Genomic DNA, 21,467 nt, shown 5'->3' on the forward strand with positions numbered 1-21,467 from the left:
TCATGCAATAAAAAGAATTTGAACTGGAAGTGATCTGATATTAATAGGACATGTCCCCAAAATGTCCCCAAATCAACAGTAGAGTGAACTGATATGACCAGGACATGTCCTTGAAATGTCCCCAAATCAATAGGAAATGACCTGATATGACCAGGACATGTCCCTGAAATGTCCCCAAATCAACAGGAAGTGACCTGATATGACCAGGACATGTCCCTGAAATGTCCCCAAATCAACAGTAGAGTGACCTGATATGACCAGGACATGTCCCTGAAATGTCCCTAAATCAATAGGAAGTTACCCAATATGACCAAGACATGTCCCTGTTATGTCCCCCAAATCAACAAAAAGTGACCTGGTATGACCAGGAGATGTCCCAGAAATATCCCCAAATCAACAGAGACCTGAAATGACCAGGAGGTCCCAGAAATGTCCTCAAATCAACAGGAAGTGACCTGATATGACCAGTACATGTCCCCGAGATTTCCTAAAATCAACATAAAGTAATTTGATATGACCAGGAGATGTACTTGATATGTCCCCAAGTCAACAGGAAATTACTTCATATGACCAGGACATGTCCCAGAAATGTCCCCAAATTAACAGGAAGTGACCTCATATGACCAGGAAATGTCCCTGAAATGTCCCCAAATCAACAATAAGTGACATGTCCCCGGAATGTCCCCAAGTCAACAAAAAGTGACCTGCTTTGACGAGGATATGTCCCTGCAATGTCCCCAAATCAATAAAAAGTGACCCGATATGACCAGGAGATGTCCCCGAAATGTCCCCAAATCAGCAGGAATTGATCTGATATGATCAGGACATGCCCCCGAATCACAGGAAGTGCCCTGATATGACCAGGACATGTCCCCGAGATTTCCTAAAATCAACATGAAGTGATCTGATATGACGAGATGTCCCGAAATGTCCCCAAATCAACAAAAAGTGACCTGATATGACTAGGACATGTCCCTGAAATGTCCCCAAATCAACAGGAAGTGACCTCATATGACCAGGACATTTACCTGAAATGTAACCAAATCAATAAAAAGTGACCCGATATGACCAGGAGATGTCCCCAAATCAACAGGAAGTGATCTGATATGACCAGTATATGCCCCCAAATCACAAGAAGTGACCTGATGTGACCAGGACACGTCCATGAAATGTCCCCAAATCAACAGAAAGCGACCTGATCTTGTCCCTGAAATGTTCAACCTTGGCAGGTCGAAGATCTGTATCTCCCCACAGCAAAGCCCATAGTAATTTCTCCAGAAATTGCAGTTTTTAGTTTATTCAACTAAAATCATTTTACAGACACATTTTAGGTGTTTTTTGATATCATTACTTCATTCACAAATGACATATTTCATAAATTACAAATATTATTAAGTTCAGTATGAATTTATGATAGTTTGTGCATTTTAAGATGCTAAATTCCCAATTTAAACATGGTCAAGTTTCACATTTTAATGTGATATATTTGAACAGGATACATGTCATGTTATGGTTCCTCACTTGAATAATATCACATCAAATAATGTAAATATATATTTTTTTATAATAGATATAATAAATATAATGGCACTAGGCTTACATCATTTTACATACACATTTATGAAAAAATAAAAGTCTACAAATGAGTCTGAAAATTCTTACCTGTATACCCCTGAAATTGTCCGCTAAGCAACACTCAAATGACACTTTTTATTTCTCCTTTCGCATCATACATTTTGCACACGTAAAAAAATAAACTATATCATAAAATACATCCTGGCAAAGAGGTGGAGCAAACATTCACATGGAAGTGTGACATGACAGCAATATACATACATTAACATGTCAAATGCTACACTTTTATAATAACCCTGCTACATTTTTGCATTTTGTTACATCACAAGATTTTCAATTACACATATAGATTCAGCTTCACGCTACACAGAAGGGATAAATCTGTTATTACAAGTCATTTGCATGCATTTTTGGGGGGGAAACGGCACTACAAGAATGGAAGAATTGTATATGTCATCTTGTAAACAACAGTAAACACAAAGAAACGAGTACAGTGAAGCCAGCTTTTTTTTTTTTTTAATGTATCTATTGTTTTTACAGAGCCCCTCAAGGAACATTGACAGAAATAATATAAATTTAGGCAATATGGTTCACACCAGAACATTTCTAGTGCGCACCAGAAAGTATCTGGTGAATATTAGCATTATATAGCATTTAAGATAGCGGGTTTTTGCTAAGCAAGTTAGCCAATTGTTGTAAACATTAGCATTATATAGCATTTAAGGTCGCTGACTTTTGTTAGGCAAGTTAGCCAATTGTTGGAAACATTAGTATTATATAGCATTTAAGCTAGCGGATTTTTGCTATGCAAGTTAGCCAATAGTTAGAAATATTAGCAGTATATAGCATTTAAACTAGTGGACTTTTGCTATTCAAGTTCGCCAATTGTTGTAAACATTAGCAATATATAGCATTTAAGCTAGCGAACTTTTGCTTTGCAAGTTAGCCAATTTTTGTAAAATTTAGCATTATATAGCATTTAAGGTCATGGACTTTTGCTACGCAGGTTAGCCAGTTGTTTTAAACATTAGCATTATATAGCATTTCAGCTAGTGGAATTTTGCTATGCAAGTTTGCCAATTGTTGTAAACATTAGCAGTATATAGCATTAAACTAGCGAACTTTTGCTATTCAAGTTGGCCAATTGTTGTAAACATTAGCATTATATTGCATTTAAGATAGCGGACTTTTGCAAGTTAGCCAATTATCGTAAACATGAGCATTTTATAGCATTTAAACTAGCTGAGTTTTGCTATTCAAGTTAGCCAATTGTTGTAAACGTTCGCATTGTATAACATTTACGCTAGCAGACTTTTACTTTGGAAATTAGAAAATTGTTGTAAACATTAGCAGTATATAGCACTTAAACTAGCGGAATTTTGTTCTGCAAGCTAGCCAATTGTTGTAAACATTAACATTATATAGCATTTAAGGTAATGGACTTTTGCTACGCAGGTTAGCCAGTTTTAAACATTAGCATTATATAGCATTTCAGCTAGTGGAATTTTGCTATGTAAGTTAGCCAATTGTTGTAAACATTAGCAGTATATAGCATTTAAACTAGCGAACTTTTGCTATTCAAGTTAGCCAATTGTTGTAAACATTAGCATTGTATAGCATTGACGCTAGCAGACTTTTGCTCTGCAAGTTAGCCAATTGTTGTAAACATTAGCATTATATAGCATTTAAATGTATATAGCATTTAAGCTAGCGGACTTTTGCTAATCAAGTTAGACAGTTGTAAACATAAGCATTCAATGGCATTTAAGCTAGCGAACTTTTGCTTTGCAAGTTAGCTAATTGTTGTAAACATTAGCATGATATAGCATTTAAAATAGCCAACTTTTGCTATGCAAGTTAGCCAATTGCAATAATCCGCTAGCTTAAATGTTATATCATGCTAATGTTTACCAGTTTCTGGTGCGCACTAGATTGCTTAAATTTATTTTATTTCTGTCGATGTTTTTAGGTTCCAATAGTTGCGCTAGTTTAGCGTAATACCGCATTTTGCCACAACATGCCAGGTGGCTCTGTAGTCTGGTTGAGGACATGCAGCATAAGAGAGATATTCAAACCTTTCTATGATTTTTAAGAAAAATAATTATACTCATTCCATGCCATTGATGGTGATCGAAGTCCAATTTATTTTGACTGGAAGAGGCTGGCAGTGATTATTTGTCTCCGTCAGCCTCTCCCAGTCAAAATGGATTGGACATCGATCGTCGTCCATGGCAGGGAATTATTTAAATAATTTATGAACTCCAATTTAGGTTGTTTTTTTTTTTAAACAAGATTAAAAATTAGATTGTTTAGATAATTGACATATTATAATTATTAGCCTTTTTAGTCAAAAATGATTAGACATCGCTCGTCCTTATTGAGTTAAATGACAAGGAGCTCAAATTGAGATTTTTATGAATTTTTGAGCGACAGTTAAAATGAGATTAATCAGATTGATTACAGATCATAATTATTAGCCATCAAAATTTAAACTGATTAATGGTCTATCATCGTACATTGCAGCCAATGGATTAAATAAAAATTCAATACAAAATTTGTTGTTTTTTTTTTTTAGCACTTTTCAAGCGAGATTAAAAATTAGATTAATTTCATATCATTATTAGCCCTGGAATTCATAATAGATTGATGGGCTATCATTGTGAGTGGCAGCCAATGAGTTAAGTTAAAATTCAAAACAAAATTGAGGGCTTTTGTCAGCAATTTTCAAATGAGATTTAAAAAGGTGATTAATGAGATTAATTTCAGATCATAGTTATTAGCCCTCGAATTAAAAATGGATTGGTTATTGTCAATTGCAGCTAATAATTTTAATTATGTTAGGGATTTTCCCAGCAATTTTCAAGAGAGATTAAACATGGTACTAATACAATTAATTTCAGATCATAGTTATTTAACACTGAAATTCAAAATGGATTGGTTATTGTCAATGGCAGCTTATAATTTCAATTATGTGAGGGCTTCTTTCGAGCAATTTTCAAGTGTGATTAGAAATTAGATTAATGAGATTAATTTCAGATCATAAGTTATCAGCCCTCCAATTCCAAATGGATTGGTTATTGTCAATGGCAGCTAATAATGTCAATTATGTGAGGGATGTTTTCCAGCAATTTTCAAGCGAGATTAAAAATGCGATTAATGAGATTAATTTCAGATCGGAGCCCTCGAATTCAAAATGGACTGGTCATTGTCAGTGGAAGCTCATAATTTAAATTCAAATTCCCAAAAAATTGTGGGATTTTATCAGCACTTTTCAAGATAGATTAAAAAGCAGATTAATTTCAGATCATAGTTATTAGCCCTGCAATCCAAAATGGATTGGTTATTGTCAATGGCAGCTAAAAATTTCAATTATGTGGGGTTTTTTTCAGCAATTTTCAAGCGAGATTAAAAACGAGATTAATGAGATTAATTTCAGAACAGGGTTACTAACCCTCGAATTCAAAATGCATTCATCGATCATTGTCAGTGGAAACTCATAATTTAAATTCAAAACAAATTAAGGGTTTTTCAGTAATTTTCAAGCGAGATTAAAAATGAGATTAATTCTTGATCATAATTATTTGTTTTTCCGTTTTTCCTGTCAAAATGGATTGGTTGTCCATTGCTGTCAATGACATCCACCGAGTAAAAATGAAAATTCCTTCAGATTCAAGGGCAGTTATCATGCGAGATTAAAAATAAGAATAATTTGATTCATTATTTACATTTCATAATCATTTGCCCTCCCAGTCTTTTCCCAGTCTCCCAGACTTCTATCGCTGTCAATGGCAGCCAATGTATTTAGACTTTATTCATGTACTTTAAAAAGTACGTTTTAGTTCGTTTGAAAGAGTTTTTAAAGCGCCTTGTCAGGGTAAAACGATCATTGCATAACCTCTTTTGTTGTTGTTGTTTTTTTTTTTTTTTTTGCATTTACAACGCCAGAAGCGTAGGCGAGTTGAGACTATCCTCGAAGCCGCCGCTTTCCGCCAAGGCGTCCATGTCGTCCAAGTTGAAGGAGAAGACGCTGGCGCGGAAGTCGGCGCAAGATTCTGCAAGTGGCGAGCTAAGACAGTCCAGGTCGTCGGCTACAGATTTGTACAAAGTTTCCCAGTCGGGCGGGGCGCTCACGTCGGGGACGAAGACCCCGCCCGTCGCCTCGTCCCGGGACTGGGTGACCTCCATCTCCAGGCTGGGGACTAAGTCGTCCAGGTCATCCGGCGTCCCGTCAGGTTCCTCCCGGGCGCTAGCGCACAGCAGGATGTCGGAATCGCCGAAAATGGCGGCGCGGGGGACCCGGGCGGCGACGCCGTTGCTTTCGGGCGACTGTGCGACGTCGTCGTCTTCAGTCTTCTCGGCCCGGAGGTGACAGGAGGGCTCGTGGGAGGACAAGACCCGTTCTAGTCGCTCCTTCTCCTTTAGAAGCTCGGCGATTTCTGACTGGAGGTTAGACTTCTCGTCTTCGAGCTGGTCGGTCTCCTGAAGTCAATAAACAAAAAAGAAATTGGACGTCTATAGCTGTCAATGGCAACGGAAAACTTTTTGTAAAAAGTTTCTTCCAAATTTACAGCTTGCAAGGTGTCGATCAACTCCCGCCGACGGTTTCGACACTTTGCGGCGGCAATTTTGTTCCTCTCTCGGCGAATCCTACGCCTCTCATCTTCTTCTTTGGAAAGCTGTAGTGAAAACCAAAAAAATGCCATTTTTAAAGTGTAAAAGTGTGAAAAATTACACTATAAAAATTTGTATTTTGATTTTTTTTTTAACTGAAAGGCACCAGTCAGTTTTTTAGTTTAAAAACTGCCATTGTTCTTCTTTGGTTTTATAGCAGTTTGGCAAACCATCTTTAGTTCTGCTGCCGCCATCTAGCGATGGGGGTTTGAAGTGCACTCTAATCACAAAATTAGCTGGCATTTTAAGACGTAAATACCTTTAAAATTTGCAATCAACTTTTATACATAAATATTTTCTATACATCAATTTAATGATCTAATACACTGCCATTCATGGCGGTGGCTTCCGTTTCATTCCTAGTTCGAATAAATTAGACGTATGTTGCCGTCAATGGACACAAAATTATCTTTAAAGTGTTTTTTCTTTTTTTTTTTTTTTTTTTAGCATTGACTCATCTAAATCTTTGACAAGCTTTGGTCTGCAATTGCAAAAATAAAAGTTAAATCACAGTCGGTCGATAAGGTTAATCGCGATTATTTGAGATTAAATTTGATCGCTGCCATGTCCACTAAAGGGACATCGAAAAAAATAAAATATATTCAGGCAATCCGGTGCGCACCAGAAACTATTGTGTAAATATTAGCATTATATAGCATTTAAGCTAACGGACTTTTGTTACGCAAGTTCGTCAAATGTTGTAAACATTCCCATTATATAGCATTAAAGGTAGCAGACATCTGTTACACAAGTTGGCCAGTTGTTGTGAACACATTAGCATTATATAGCATTTAAAATAGCAGACTTTTGCTATGCAAGTTAGGCAATGCTTGTAAACGTTAGCATTATATGGCATTTTAGCTTGCAGACTTTTGTTACACAAATTGGCAAGGTGTTGTAAACATTAGCATTATATATATCATTTAAGCTTGCGGACTTTTGCTATCCAAGTTAGCCAATTGTTGCAATTAGCTTAAATGGTATATAATGCTAATGTTTACCAGATAGTTTCTGGTGCGCACCAAATTGCTTAAATTCATTGTGTTTCTGTTGATGTCCCTTTAGGGGTTCCGAAGGATTGAACTTCAACGTCAATATTTTTAGTCTTTTTTTTTTTTTTCTTGACTTGATTCCAATCAGTACTGCCTTCATGTATAGAAAAAATGACTCACATCGATCTAGCCATAGATAAATTGCAATGAATGTAGCTTAATTGCAAGAAATGTGCTTTTCTTCTTCCTGGTTCCTTCTGGAATAAACATCTAGTGAATGAGTTCATCTTTATTTTAATCTCGCTCAATTTGAGGTCATTTTGATTTACCTATTGGCTGCCATTGACAGTTATAGACGTCCAATTCATTTTGGCTCTCGGGACTCCAAGTCAAAATGGATTGGACGTCTATTGCCGTCAATGGCAGCCAATAAATTAATCTTTTTCGTCTTTTTTTTCTTGTTGACTTGAGTCAAGTAAATACGGCAAGATTTGGTATGCATTTACGTAAATAAAAAGATGACTTTCATCAATGTAGCAATAGATTAATCGCGTTTCATGTAGATTAATTGCAAGAAATGTGCCTTTTTTCTTCCTGGTTCCTTCTGGAAACATCTAGTTTATATGTTCATCTTTTATATAATTTTGTCTGAAAGTGCTTTCAATCTGAGTTAATTTTCATTGAGCTCATTGGCTGCCATTGATAGTTATAGACGTCCAATCCAAATTTTGATTCATCGGATGACCGGACAAAATGGATTGGACGCATATTGCTGTCAATGGCAGCTAATTAGTTCATCTTTTTAATTTTTTTTTTTTTCGTGTTGACTTGAACATGAGAAGAATTTCGTCTGCATTTACGAAAATAAAAAGATGACTTTCATCAAAGTAGTTCTAGATTAATCCTGATTATTGTAGATTAATTGCAAGAATTTTTTTTCCCTTCCTGGTTCCTTCTGGAAACATCTTGTTTACATACTGTATATGTTCATCTTTTATATCATCTCGTCTGAAAATGCTTTCAATTTGAGGTCGATTTCATTGAACTCTGGCTGCCATTGACAGTTATAGACGTCCAATCCATTTTGACTCTTCGGATGACCAGTCAAAATGGATTGGACGCCTATTGTTGTCAATGGCAGCTAATTAGTTCATCTTTTTAGTATTTTTTTTTTGTGTCGACTTTAATATGACAAGATTTTGTTTTGCATTTACTAAAATACAAAGATGACTTTCGTCAATGTAGTTAGATTAATCGTGATTAATGTAGATTAATTGCAAGAAATGTGATTTTTTTTCCTTCCTGGTTCCTTCTGGAAACATCAAGTTTATATGTTCATCTTTTATATAATTTCGTCTGAAAGTGCTTTCAATTTGAGGTCATTTTCATTGAACTCATTGGCTGCCATTGACAGTTACAGACGTCCAATCCATTTTGGCTCTTAGGACTACCAGTCAAAATTGGATTGGACGTCTATTGCCGTCACTGGCAGCCAAAAATATAACTTTTTAGTTTGTTTGTTTTTTCTTCCCGTGTTGACTTGATTCAAGTAAATCTGGCAAAATTTTGTCTTTATTTACAAAAAAAGATTACTTTCATCACTGTAGTCATAGATTAATCGTGATTAAAGTAGATTAATTGCAAGACGTGCACTTCTTCCTGGTTCCAACTGGAATAAACATGAGTTCATCTTAATTTTAATCTCGCCTGAAAGGGCTTTCAATTTGAGGTCATTTTCATTGAACTCATCGACGGCAATTGACGTCCAATCCATTTTGGGTTTTAAAAATTGATTGGAAGTCAATCGCCGTCAATGCAGAGGGGGATTTTTTTTTTCCTCGAGATGAAAGAATATCTAGAACATGACGTCCATGCAGCGACTGCTGATGTGGGGGCGCTGCAGACGCACGTGCATTAACATGCACACATTGTCCTTTAAACAAACAAAAAAATGTCAAGCATCCCTTATCACATTTAGTCATATGAAATGAAGATTTATTATTAATTGAAATTGAATACCTTATCTTTCTGCCCTTTCCTGCAGCCGGACGTCTTGGCCTTTTTGCCGGAAGACGTCTGGCTCCCCCTGCCTTTGGAAGGCGGAACGTGGCGCTTCCTAGCCGGCGAGGAGGCACCTGACGTGGGGACGAGGCAGTCTGAAGCACCGCTGTCTACATCCTGCAAAAAACATCCAAAAAAAGGAAAGAAAATGTGCATTTTTTTGAAAATTTTATCATCAAAATGAGTCATTTCAATTTTTTTTATTTTTTTTTTAAAATCTTGTACCTCGTCGTTGTCAATTGCCGGCGACAAACGATGCTGGCTGCACCCAAGGGTGTCCCCACCAGGCGATGCTGTGCTGCAGCTGGACGAGTCCGAGGAATAATCCGGGTGCATCATTTATTCTACCTACAAATCAATATTTTAGTTGCGTCAATAATTCAAACGTTCACTTGTCTCCTTCCATTTGCCAGCTTGATGAACGCTTCAGTGCAGCGAGTGGCGAGGAGGACCCCCCCTTTTATAGTGAGCTGGATTTTATGAATGAAACAGGGGAGAGCGAACCATTCGGGAAGGGAGGAGGGGTAGGTAAAATGCAAAAAAAAAAAAAAACCGTATGTATTCTTCAATGTGAAGGAATGATTTCAGCAAATAGAAAATCCCACTAAATCTGATTTAATTTTTTGAAAAATGCAATTAACGAAAATAGATCTGGCTAATTTGAGACGCCCCCCCCCCCTAAAACCCGCACGTGAAAGGGTGCCCCCTTTCGTCATGAATGAACTACGTCACCGAGTACATGCAGCTGGTGCATCATTTTCAGTCAACGTGATCCGTGCAACGTTTTCTCACATTACAACAAAATGTCTTTAGAAATATGATGAAATTCTAATAAGGTAGATATTCCTTATAATAATGACGTCATTTTGTACAGTGCATCTTGCAACTGTCATTTTGACTTTGCTGCATTACGCAACCATGCACGGTGACGTCACGTGATCGAATGGATTGAATCTTTTATTTGGAATAATTTGTCTTTAATGATGAAATATTGCAAAAAGAAAATTAAAACGGTGGAGGGGTGCAAAATGGACACTTCGCACCATATATGGTACTTCCGGGGAACAGGGGCGCTCATGTACCGTGCTAGACAAAGGGTGGGAGGGGGGCTTGGGAGGGTCCGGACGCAACAAAGACGGAGGAGGGGAGGGGGCACCCAAGCATGATAATGACCCCAATAATTCACTGCATTGCTGCACACTATAGAAGAAGAAAAAAGTACCAAAATGAAATAAGTATTAAAAGTATGTCTGAAAACTTACTTTTCGTTCATACGACCCTTGTATCAGTTCCTTCGATTTTATCCAGATAGCACAATATCTCGCCAAATGACACCTTTTTTGGTACCATTTTTCCTTTTTAGTAACCCAAATTTAGTCAAAGCGAACTCTTTTATCTAGGATCCAGTGTAATCATTCTCAATTCAATTCATTCAGTTTATCTATTTTTTAATGTAGCCCCAAAATTGCTCAAAGCCTTAAATTGAAGGTAATTTTCATCTAACATATTGAATGTCATTAGGGGCTGACTGTGTGTGTGTGGGGGGGTCGCGGAGTGGCCCTGGAGTCATAGACTTCATGGACGGTGTTGGAAATCATCCAGACAGAAACTCAGAGAGATTCACTAACATTGGCCACAACTGTGGATTTACAGTTCCACAAAAATGAGAATTGTAACTTGATCAAAGTACGTATGTAGGACATTTAACTCAAAATCTCTAAATTTTGGGGCAGTAAAAATGCATAGTTTTAAGTATGGAAGTAGTCAGAGAGGTCTACTACTAATATTCACCCAACTTGCCTAGAACTTATTCAAAATTGTGGTTTTACAGTACCACAAAAATGAGAACTGTAACCTGTAACTAGATCAAATTTCACACGTAGCACTCTGAATTCAAAATTTGCTATATATTGGTACAGTAAAAATGAGTAGTTTTGAGTATGGGAGTAGTCACAGAGGTCTACTATTAATATTGACCAACCTTGGCCAGAATTTATTCAGAATTGTGGATTTACAGTACCACAAAAATGATAATTGTAACCCGACCAAAGTTCACATGTAGGACTTTTAATTCATTTTTCTAAATATTGGTCATAACTCATTTTTTAAAATATTGGTACTGTAAAAATGCATAGTTTTAAGTATAGAAGTAGTCAGAGAGGTCCACTACTAACATTCACCAACTTTGACTAGAACTTATTAAAAATTGTGGATTTAGAGTACCACAAAAATGAGAACTGTAACCATATCAAAGTCCACATTTAGGACTTTGAATTCAAATATGATATATATTTATACAGTAAACCTATGCATAGTCTTGAGTATGGGAGTTGTCAGAGAAGTCTACCACTAATGTTCATTAATCTTGGCCAGAACTTATTTAGAATGGTGGATTTACAGTACCACAAAAATGAGAACTGTAATCCGATCAAAGTATACATGTAGGACTTTTAATTCAAAATTTCTAAATTTTGCTACAGTAAAAATGCATAGTTCGAGTATATGAGGATTCAGAGAGATCCACTACTAATATTCACCAAACTTGACTAGAAGTTATTCAAAATTGTGGAGTTACAGTACCACAAAAATGAGAACTGTAACCAGATTAAAGTCCACATGTAGGACTTTGAATTCAAATTTGCGATATATTTGTACAGTAAAAATGCATAGTTTTGAGTATGAGAGTAGTCAGGGAGGTCTACTATTAATATTCACCAACCTTGGCTAGAACGTATTCAAAATTGTGGATTTACAGTACCACATAAATCAGAACTGTAGCCGGATTAAAGTTCAGATGCAGGACTTTCATTCATTTTTCCAGATATTGGTACAGTATAAATGCCTAGTGTGAGTATGTGTGTGGTCAGCGAGGTCCACTATTAATATTCACCATCTTTGGCTAGAACTTATTCAAAATTATGGATTTACAGTACCACAAAAATGAAAACTGTAACCTGATCAAAATATGCATGTAGGACTTTTAATTCAAAATTTCTAAATTTTGCTACAGTAAAAATGCATTGTTTTAGTATATGAGTAGTCTGAGAGGTCCACTACTAATATTCACCAAACTTGACTAGAATTTATTCCAAATTGTGGAGTTACAGTACCACAAAAATGACAACTGTAACCAAAGTCCACATGTAGGACTTGAATTCAAATTTGCTATATACAGTGGGGCAAATAAGTATTTAGTCAACCACTAATTGTGCAAGTTCTCCCACTTGAAAATATTAGAGAGGCCTGTAATTGTCAACATGGGTAAACCTCAACCATGAGAGACAGAATGTGGGAAAAAAACAGAAAATCACAATGTTTGATTTTTAAAGAATTTATTTGCAAATCATGGTGGAAAATGAGTATTTGGTCAATACCAAAAGTTTATCTCAATACTTTGTTATGTACCCTTTGTTGGCAATAACGGAGGCCAAACGTTTTCTGTAACTCTTCACAAGCTTTTCACACTGTTGCTGGTATTTTGGCCCATTCCTCCATGCAGAGCTCCTCTAGAGCAGTGATGTTTTGGGGCTGTCGTTGGGCAACACGGACTTTCAACTCCCTCCGCAGATTTTCTATGGGGTTGAGATCTGGAGACTGGCTAGGCCACTCCAGGACCTTGAAATGCTTCTTACGAAGCCACTCCTTTGTTGCCCTGGCTGTGTGTTTGGGATTATTGTCATGCTGAAAGACCCAGCCACGTCTCATCTTCAATGCCCTTGCTGATGGAAGGAGATTTTCACTCAAAATCTCTCGATATATGGCCCCACTCATTCTTTCCTTTACACAGATCAGATGCCTGGTCCCTTTGCAGAAAAACAGCCCCAAAGCATGACGTTTCCAACCCCATGCTTCACAGTGGGTATGGTGTTCTTCGGATGCAATTCAGTATTCTTTCTCCTCCAAAGACGAGAACCTGTGTTTCTACCTGGCTCATCCAAATGCTCTCTAGCGAACCGCAGACAGGCCTGGACATGTCCTTTCTTCAGCAGGAGGACACGTCTGGCAGTGCAGGATTTGAGTCCCTGGTGGCGCATTGTGTTACTGATAATAGCCTTTGTTACTGTGGTCCCAGCTCTCTGTAGGTCATTCACTAGGTGTCCCCGTGTGGTTCTGGGATTTTTGCTCACCGTTCTTGTTATCATTTTGACACCACGGGGTGAGATCTTGCATGGAGCCCCAGATCGAGGGAGATTATCAGTGGTCTTGTATGTCTTCCATTTTCTAATAATTGCTCCCACAGTAGATTTCTTTACACCAAGCGTTTTACCTATTGCAGATTCAGTCTTCCCAGCCTGGTGCAGGTCTATAATTTTGTCTCTGGTGTCTTTCGACTGCTCTTTGGACTTGGCCGTAGTGGAGTTTGGAGTGTGACTGACTGACATTGTGGACAGGTGTCTTTTATTCCGATATTGAGTTAAAACAGGTGCCATTAATACAGGTAAAGAGTGGAGCTTCGTTAGCCCTCGTTAGACAGCCAGAAATCTTGCTTATACCAAATACTTATTTTCCACCCTAATTTGGAAATAAATTCTCTAAAAATCAAACAATGTGATTTTGGTTTGTTTTCCCACATTCTGTCTCTCATGGTTGAGGTTTACCCATGTTGACAATTACAGGCCTCTCTAATCTTTTCAAGTAAGATAACTTGCACAATTGGTGGTTGACTAAATACTTATTTGCCCCACTGTATGTCTACAACCCTTATCTTTCTTCATTCCACACATTTTTCTTGAATTCCTTCCTCCCATACTTCCTTGCGAAAGTGAAGGATTATCTTGCCTCCCTCCTTACTTGTGTCCTAGTCTGTCTGCGAAAGTGTTCCCCTGACTTCACTAATGTGATTTCTACGGGCTATTTTTAGCTTGGTGACATCACAGAGGCATTGAAGTGGTGGTCCGGGAGGGGGGACGCATTGTGCAAATCCAAGAGAATAGAAGGGGGCCTCATCTGCTTCCCGGCAGCCACTGCCCGCTGCCAGGAAGGGGCATTATTTCCTGGCATCTCGGGTTCCGAGTTGCCCCTAAACGCAGCGTGAGAACGAGAAGGCTTTATTTTTATCCGCAAAAGAGCTGAATGGATTTATGCTAGCGGCATGAAAAACGAGGCGACGTCATGTGTAATAATAGTGTTTGCAATTACGCAAGATGTTGCCAACCAAGCGTCCCAAAACAAAACACGCCAAACGAAGACAGCGAACGCTAATCGCTTGCTAGGTGTCCTGTTTCACCCTTCCGTAAACAAAGACCGCGTAACGGCGCGACGTCTCACTCGTTTCGCTTTCTCGAAGATTCTCAGTGACGTCACGTCGCGTGTCTGGTGAGAAACTCGTGCGGTTTTTTTTTTCTGGCGCGGAGTGGCAGTTCTTTGTTGTCATAAACAATCTCCGTCGCTCCGTGAAAGCAGCACGTCACTGACGCGAATGGGGTGGAGTGTTGCTATGGCTACCGGGAATATTCAACAACAACAAGGAGCGCGGGAAAGAAAACACACAAAAGCCTTAAAGCGATGATAACTGACGTAAACGAGTCAATAATTCATAAGCAGTGCAAATGTTGACTTTTTCGACACGTTTTAACATTTATAAACTATAATTTGCCTGTAAGATGATACAAATTATCAAGCGCAGTGACTAAAATATTTTAATGCGAGCCTGTTCGGTTCATTTGGTCGTTCAATCATTGCCCGCCAATGACAATGGTAGACGTCCAATTCATTGAAAGTGGGATGATTGGCTGTGAATGCTCACCATTTCAGCGCCAATACATTTTGACTGAGTTTGGAGAAAAGCAGAAAAATATTTTAGATGGATATTATTAGTGGTGGTAGGAGAATGCCATTAATATTATTAGAACAAAACATTTGTTGTGATAAATTATTTGTATTATGTTAGTACTACTACTTTATTAACAGTAATACAACAAATACATTAAATACATAGCCATGGAAAAATAAGCCGTTGTAATGTGACTAGTTAATCCATTTCTTTACCATTACATATTAAAATACTTTCATTTTTATATTACAACTCCACTACAATTAGTAATAGTGATGGCAAAATACAACTAATACTAATATACGCAGTTGAAAAGCCTTATGATATAATAAAAGTACTAATTTACTAAAAATAGTACATATACTTATTATTTCCATTAAGTTCTACTTGTAATACCAATGACTAGAAAATATTATTATATTATGATATACTTTTGATATTTTACTGATAATGACACAAATACCTCAAAACAATTTTAAAAATCTAATATAGTTTCAACAACAAGGCTATTAATAACCTCTGTAAAGTTGACCACCCAGCAGACGCAAATTTATAGAAAAATTACTTCATTTGTTTGTGCTGAAAAAAAATCGTTTGTGCTGCTGTCATTTTTGAGATATTAACAATTCTTTAAAAGATCAATCTGTGGTCAAATAGTCCCCCATTTTGATTCAAAATGGCTAAAAATTGTGTCTATTGTTTGTGCTTGGTTTGTGCTGTAAAATTTTTTGTTTGTGCTGCTATCGTTTTTGAGATATTGAGATATTAATTTCGAGTGATGACGTTACTCGCAGCCCCACATTTACGTCAAAATGGACCCTAGGGGGTGCCATTCGTTTGTGCTACGTTTGCGCTAGTTGTTGGTACACCCCTATGTTATCTAAACAGATGATACGCTTCGTCAGCCGCGACGGAAGCGCCACGATTGACGTCATCACTCGAAATTAATATCTCAATATCTGTAAAATGATAGCAGCACAAACGAAAAAATTTACAAAACAATTGTAGCGTAAACGGTTGGCACCATTTCGGGTCCATTTTGCAATAAAACTGAGGGCTGCGTGACGTCATCGCTCAAAATTAATATCTCAAAAACGAAAGCAGCACAAACATAGCACAAACGATTGACACAATTTTTAGCCATTTTTAATCAAAATGAGGGGCTTAAGATATTAATTTCAAGGGACGGCGTGACTCGCAGCCACCCCATTTACGTCAAAATGGACCTGAAGGGTTTGTGCTACGTTTGCGCTAGTTTTTGGGATGCCACTCCGTTATTGAGAGATGTTGGTACGCTGTGTCAGCCGCGGGAATTGGATACGGAAAAGCTGCGACAACGTCATCACTTGAAATTAATATCCCAAAACGAAAACAGCACAAACTTTTTTTTTTACAGCACAAATGGAGCACAAAAGATTGACACAATTTTTAGCTATTTTGAATCAAAATAGGGGGCTTGAGATATTAATTTTGAGTGATGATGTGACTTGGCAGGTTACGGCAAAATGGACCCGAAGGAGTTCCATTTGTTTGCGCTACGTTTGTGCTACTTGTTGGGACACCCTTCTGTTATTGAGAGATGTTGGTATGTTCTGACAGCCACAGGAGTTGGGTATGAAAATGCCATCATCACTCGAAATTAATATCTCGATATCGATAAAACGATAGCAGCACCAACGAAAGTTTTTACAGCACAAATGTAGCATAAACGAATGGCACATTTCGGGTCCATTTTGCAATATTGCAATATAATTTGAGAGGGCTGCATGAAATCATCACTGGAAATTAATATCTCAAAAACAATAGCCGCACAAATGATTATTTTTATAGCACAAACGATTGATGCAATTTTTTGCCATTTTGAAACAAAATGGGGGGCTGGTTGACCTCAGATTGACCTATAAAATGATTGTTAATATCTCCAAAACAATAGCGATGCAAACAAAAAAAATTTCAGCACAAACTAATGACACATTTTTTTTTCTTTTAATTGGAAAGGCGTTTCCTCGGCACGCCACACAGCCCAAACCGATTGGCCCACTGACACTGTTTGAATATCTAAATGAGGAGAATTCTCGTGCGATGCAGGCAATCTTTGGAATGACACTGAAAAATTTACTGCTCGCGCCAAAACACGGGTTTTTTTGGGAATTTTTTTTTTTTTTTTTTCTTTTCAAAAGGTATCTACTCCTACAATTTTTATCCAATTCACATAAATTATACATCAAAATTTTCAGGAAGGTAAGTGGCATAGAATTGTATCTGCCAAAAACCTACTATTCCGAAAAAAATCGCCAAAAACTTTCCCATTCGTTTCTAATGCGATGCCATTGCCATGTATGTCGTTCCATTCATTTCTAATAGCCAAAATTTCCCCTTTATTTTCAATGGTAGAAAAACCCGGGTGGTTGTGATTTTTGACCAAAAAATTGCGCATTGACATTCAACTGGCGCCCAAGTCAGTCAATGCCATTGACAGCCGTGTATGTCCTTGCCAATGACGGCCACATATGTCGATTCTATTGGTGCCAACGTACTTGGATTCCATTAACGGATGTGTAAGTCAATACCATTCATGGCCAGGTTAGTCAAAATATTAACAGGAAATGACCTGATATCAATAGGTAGAGCCATATAATGTCTCCAAATCACTAGAAAGTGACCTGATATCAACAGGAAGTGACCTTGAAATTTCGCTAATTAACAGTAAGTGACCTGAAATCAGAAGGATGTGACCCCAAGGAGTTAACCCGCAAAACCAAAGCTAGCGTCGCAATTTCTCTAGGAATGGCATTTTCTATTTTTTCTATAAATTTGCGTCTGATAGGGGGGGGCAAGTTCACTGAGGTGTTATTCATAGCACTAGTAATTATACATAATTTTTCATGAATATATAGTTTCATTTTTTTAAAACTCATTGGGTGCGATCACTTCCAGCCACCAAAAATTGGACTTCTATCATTGTCAATGGCAGCGAATGAGTCAGTTGCATCACACGACTGCCTCGAAAGTCACTATCACTTCTACACTCACTCTTGACATTTGGATGGCGTCATCAAAAAAACTTCCTGGGAATCGAACGCTCCTGACAATTGCGCAAGCTCGTCTAAACACAATGTTCTGAACGCAAGTCGGAGGATTCCTTCCCTCCTCGGGAAACACCTCTCGTGGAAAAGTACTCACACGCCCGCGTACGCAAACATCTCGTTCGGCAAGTACGACACGCCCATCTGAAAAGACGGTACGAGCGTTGCCTCGGGGTTCAATTCCAGCCGACCTACTTTTCAGTCTTGTTCCTTGAGATCTAAACGAAGCGTGAAAACACCACAAAAACTGCCAATAAAGGGTATTTGTTAGGTTTTTCTCACGTTCAAGCTTGGAAACAATTTCACTGATGCAAACATACCAGTAGATGGCGGCGATGCAGTGTTTGAGGGGTGAAGTTATCGCCATTAGCTAGCGATGTTTTACTTCTGTTGACTAAAAAAATATAAAAAAGTAGCATAAAAACAAATTTTGTTGAAGGAATAGAGTTTAACCTTTCTTTATTGCACCCTAAAATGCAAAGAATGTTTTTCAGAGCCTGATAGGGATTAAAAATTATAATCTGCAAATGATTAATCTCATTAATCTTGCTTGAAAATTCCTGAAAAGCGCCTTCAATTTGAGGCACACGGTTGCTAACCGTCATATGCTATTGTTTGGGCACAACTGGATTCATTACCTTATTACTATTCATACTTCACACAGTTACTTGACACAGAAATGTTGTTTAATCCATTGAGATTGATTTTTGATTAATGATTTTAAGACACTGTGCGGGTGTGCGCTGGTCCTCGAAACGCAGGCTTCCTTAAAGTAAAACACTACCTCTTTTGTCCAGCGGCGTTGCGAAAATTCACCAAAACTGAAAAGTTACCTAGTGTTGCTTTAACTCATGGAATGCCTTTGACGACAATGAACTTGTGCTGCAACGATTAATCGATTAACTCGAGTAATTCGATAAGAAAAAAGCTTCGAATTGAATTTTTCTGCTTTGAGGTTTTGTTTAGTGGTGTTGAAATGGTTTGTTTTGAAAGTGTTTGCATATAGTTTTTATGATTGGGGGGGGGTACACTGCCCTCTAGTGGCAACAGTAAATATGACATATCTCATTTAACATGACTAAATCCAGATGCTCCCTGTTAGGACCAACATAAGGTACGTTTTTGTTTGAGCTAATGTTTTTTTTTTATGCCTTTGTAATTTAGTTTACAGGAATATTTAGCAGTTTTTGTTTTTGTTTTTATGTTTAAACGATTTATTAAGGGCATTGTAAAAAAAAAAAAAAAAGTTAGCATTTTATAGCATTTAAGCTAGCGGACTTTTACATTTACATTTTTTTTTTTTAATACCAATTGAGACTCAGCTCAGGTATATTAAATTTTTTATGTTCCTTACCCGATTACTCGATTATTCGAACTAAGAAGCTCATCGATTAATCGACTACTAAAATATCGATAGCTGCAGCCCTAATATGTATATGAATTAATCTACATTTTAATCTTGCTTGAAAATTGCTGAAAAGCGCTTTCCAATTAACGTAATTTTCATTTAAATCGTGGAAAGCGTTTGACGGCAATGAACTAGTGATGCAACGATTAATCGATTAAATCGAGTAATTCGATTAGAAAAAAGCTTTGAATCAAGTTTTGCTGCTTTGAAAGGCATTGAAATGGTTTTGAAAGGGTCTGCATTTAGTTTTATTGATTTAGGTGGATACACTGCCCTCTAGTGGCAACAGTGACTGACATAACTCATTTAACATGGCTAAATCCAGCTGCTCCCTGTTAAGACCAACATAACAAGTTTTTGTATGAGCTAATGTTTTTAATGCAGTCGTAATTTAGTTTCGCAGTTTATGTGGGATTATGTGTTTGAACTATTTGATAAGAGCATTGTAAAAAAAATGTTAGCATTTTATAGCATTTAAGCTAGCGGACTTTTGCTATGTAAGTTAGCCAATTGTTCTTTTGTTGTACTACATCATCATTTTTTTTCCCCCATTGACGACAATGAACTAGTGTTAGTAATCAGATTAGAAAAAAAGCTTTGAATCAAATTTTGCTGTTTCGAGGATTTGTTTAATTATGAAAGTGTTTGCATTTAGTTTGATTGATTTGGTGGGATACACTGCAACATGGCTAAATCCAGCCGCTCCCTGTTCAGACCAACATAAGGCAGGTTTTTGTTTGAGCTAAAATGTTTTCTATGCATTCATAATTTAGTGTACAGGGATATTTAGCTGTTTTTGTGGATATATGTGTTTCAATGATTCGTTTAAAAAAAGTTAGCATTTTATAGCATTTATGCTAGCAGACTTTTGCTATACAAGTCAGCCAATTATTCTTTCGTTGTACTCAGATCATCATTTATTTTTTCAATACCGTTTGAGGCCAAGATCAGGTATTTTAGTTTGTTTTTACAAATTAATGCTTTTGAAAGTACAATTTTAGTAAGCATTTGCTTTACATCTCCTAAAAATTATTCTGCTTCGTATTAAAATGTTCCTAAATTACTCGATTATTCGACTTTACTAGTTGTCAGATTAATCAATTACTTAAATAATTGATAGCTGCAGCCTTACAATGAACGTCGAATTTATTTTGAATCGGGACTAATAATTATGAGTTGTAATGAATTATTCTAATTAATGTCATTTTTAACCTTGCCTGAAAATTGCTTAAAAAAACACCTACAAGTGGATTAACTCATTGAGCGCTATTGACAACGATAGACGTCAATCCGTTTTGAATTAAAAGATTAATTAGTTACATTAATTACAGATCTTAATCTGATTTTAAAACTCGTTCTTTACAATTGAATGGACGTCTGTCGCCGTCTAAAAAATACAAAACATTGTATTAGGCAAACATTAAAAACATTTAATGTTTCAGTGTGATTATTTTTGTTAGATTTGCTCGAATTTTAATGACCTTTGCTCAAAGTAGGTCACTCCCAAATTGAGAAAAATTCGTTATAACGCAACAAACAAATGTCGCACTGCTCCTCCCGTGCTTGCGTGTGTACTTTTCCTTTTTTGTGCTGAGCGTTATCTTTTTGGTAGTTGAGGCGTTTTCACAACAAGCCGACTGTTTTGTTGTTTTACGTAACTTCAAGTCGGCCAGCTCTCCGATTTACCGTCAATGCCCGCCCTTTTTACAGGATGCGCCATATTTGGAAAATGACGTACTGGGGATCCCGTCGCGGAATCTTCCATTCCTTGAAAGCGGGAGGTCTGCGAGCGTTAAAATGTTGCTTTTTGAGCGGAATTTCGCTTGTATTTGTTTTGAACCTCGATTATTTTGTGTGTTTTAAGCGTTTTAAGACGTTGCGCGGATTGCTAGCTTGTGTTT

General features: G+C 37.3%; 1 protein-coding gene across 1 annotated transcript; it reads right to left on the reverse strand.

The window, feature by feature from the left end:
- Positions 1 to 1,325: 1,325 nt before the first annotated feature.
- On the reverse strand, positions 1,326 to 9,770 carry LOC130907947 (protein c-Fos-like). The gene is made up of 4 exons (XM_057823503.1): positions 9,525 to 9,770; positions 9,258 to 9,416; positions 6,144 to 6,251; positions 1,326 to 6,054 (listed from the first exon to the last, which is right to left on the reverse strand). The coding sequence occupies exons 1-4, from the start codon at positions 9,636 to 9,638 to the stop codon at positions 5,509 to 5,511; spliced, it is 927 nt and encodes a 308-aa protein (XP_057679486.1). The 5' UTR covers positions 9,639 to 9,770; the 3' UTR covers positions 1,326 to 5,508.
- Between the last annotated feature and the right edge of the window lie 11,697 nt (positions 9,771 to 21,467).

This window comes from Corythoichthys intestinalis, chromosome 19 (genome assembly GCF_030265065.1).
Source record: "Corythoichthys intestinalis isolate RoL2023-P3 chromosome 19, ASM3026506v1, whole genome shotgun sequence".
NCBI classification, from domain to species: Eukaryota; Metazoa; Chordata; class Actinopteri; order Syngnathiformes; family Syngnathidae; genus Corythoichthys; species Corythoichthys intestinalis.

Coding starts and splice junctions, on each gene's coding strand:
- LOC130907947 (XM_057823503.1), bottom strand. CDS start 9,638: ATGATGCACCCGGATTATTCCTCGGACTCGTCCAGCTGCAGCACAGCA. Junction 6,252..9,257: donor GGAAAGGGCAGAAAGATAAG/GTATTCAATTTC, acceptor TTTTCACTACAG/CTTTCCAAAGAAGAAGATGA. Junction 6,055..6,143: donor TGATCGACACCTTGCAAGCT/GTAAATTTGGAA, acceptor TATTGACTTCAG/GAGACCGACCAGCTCGAAGA.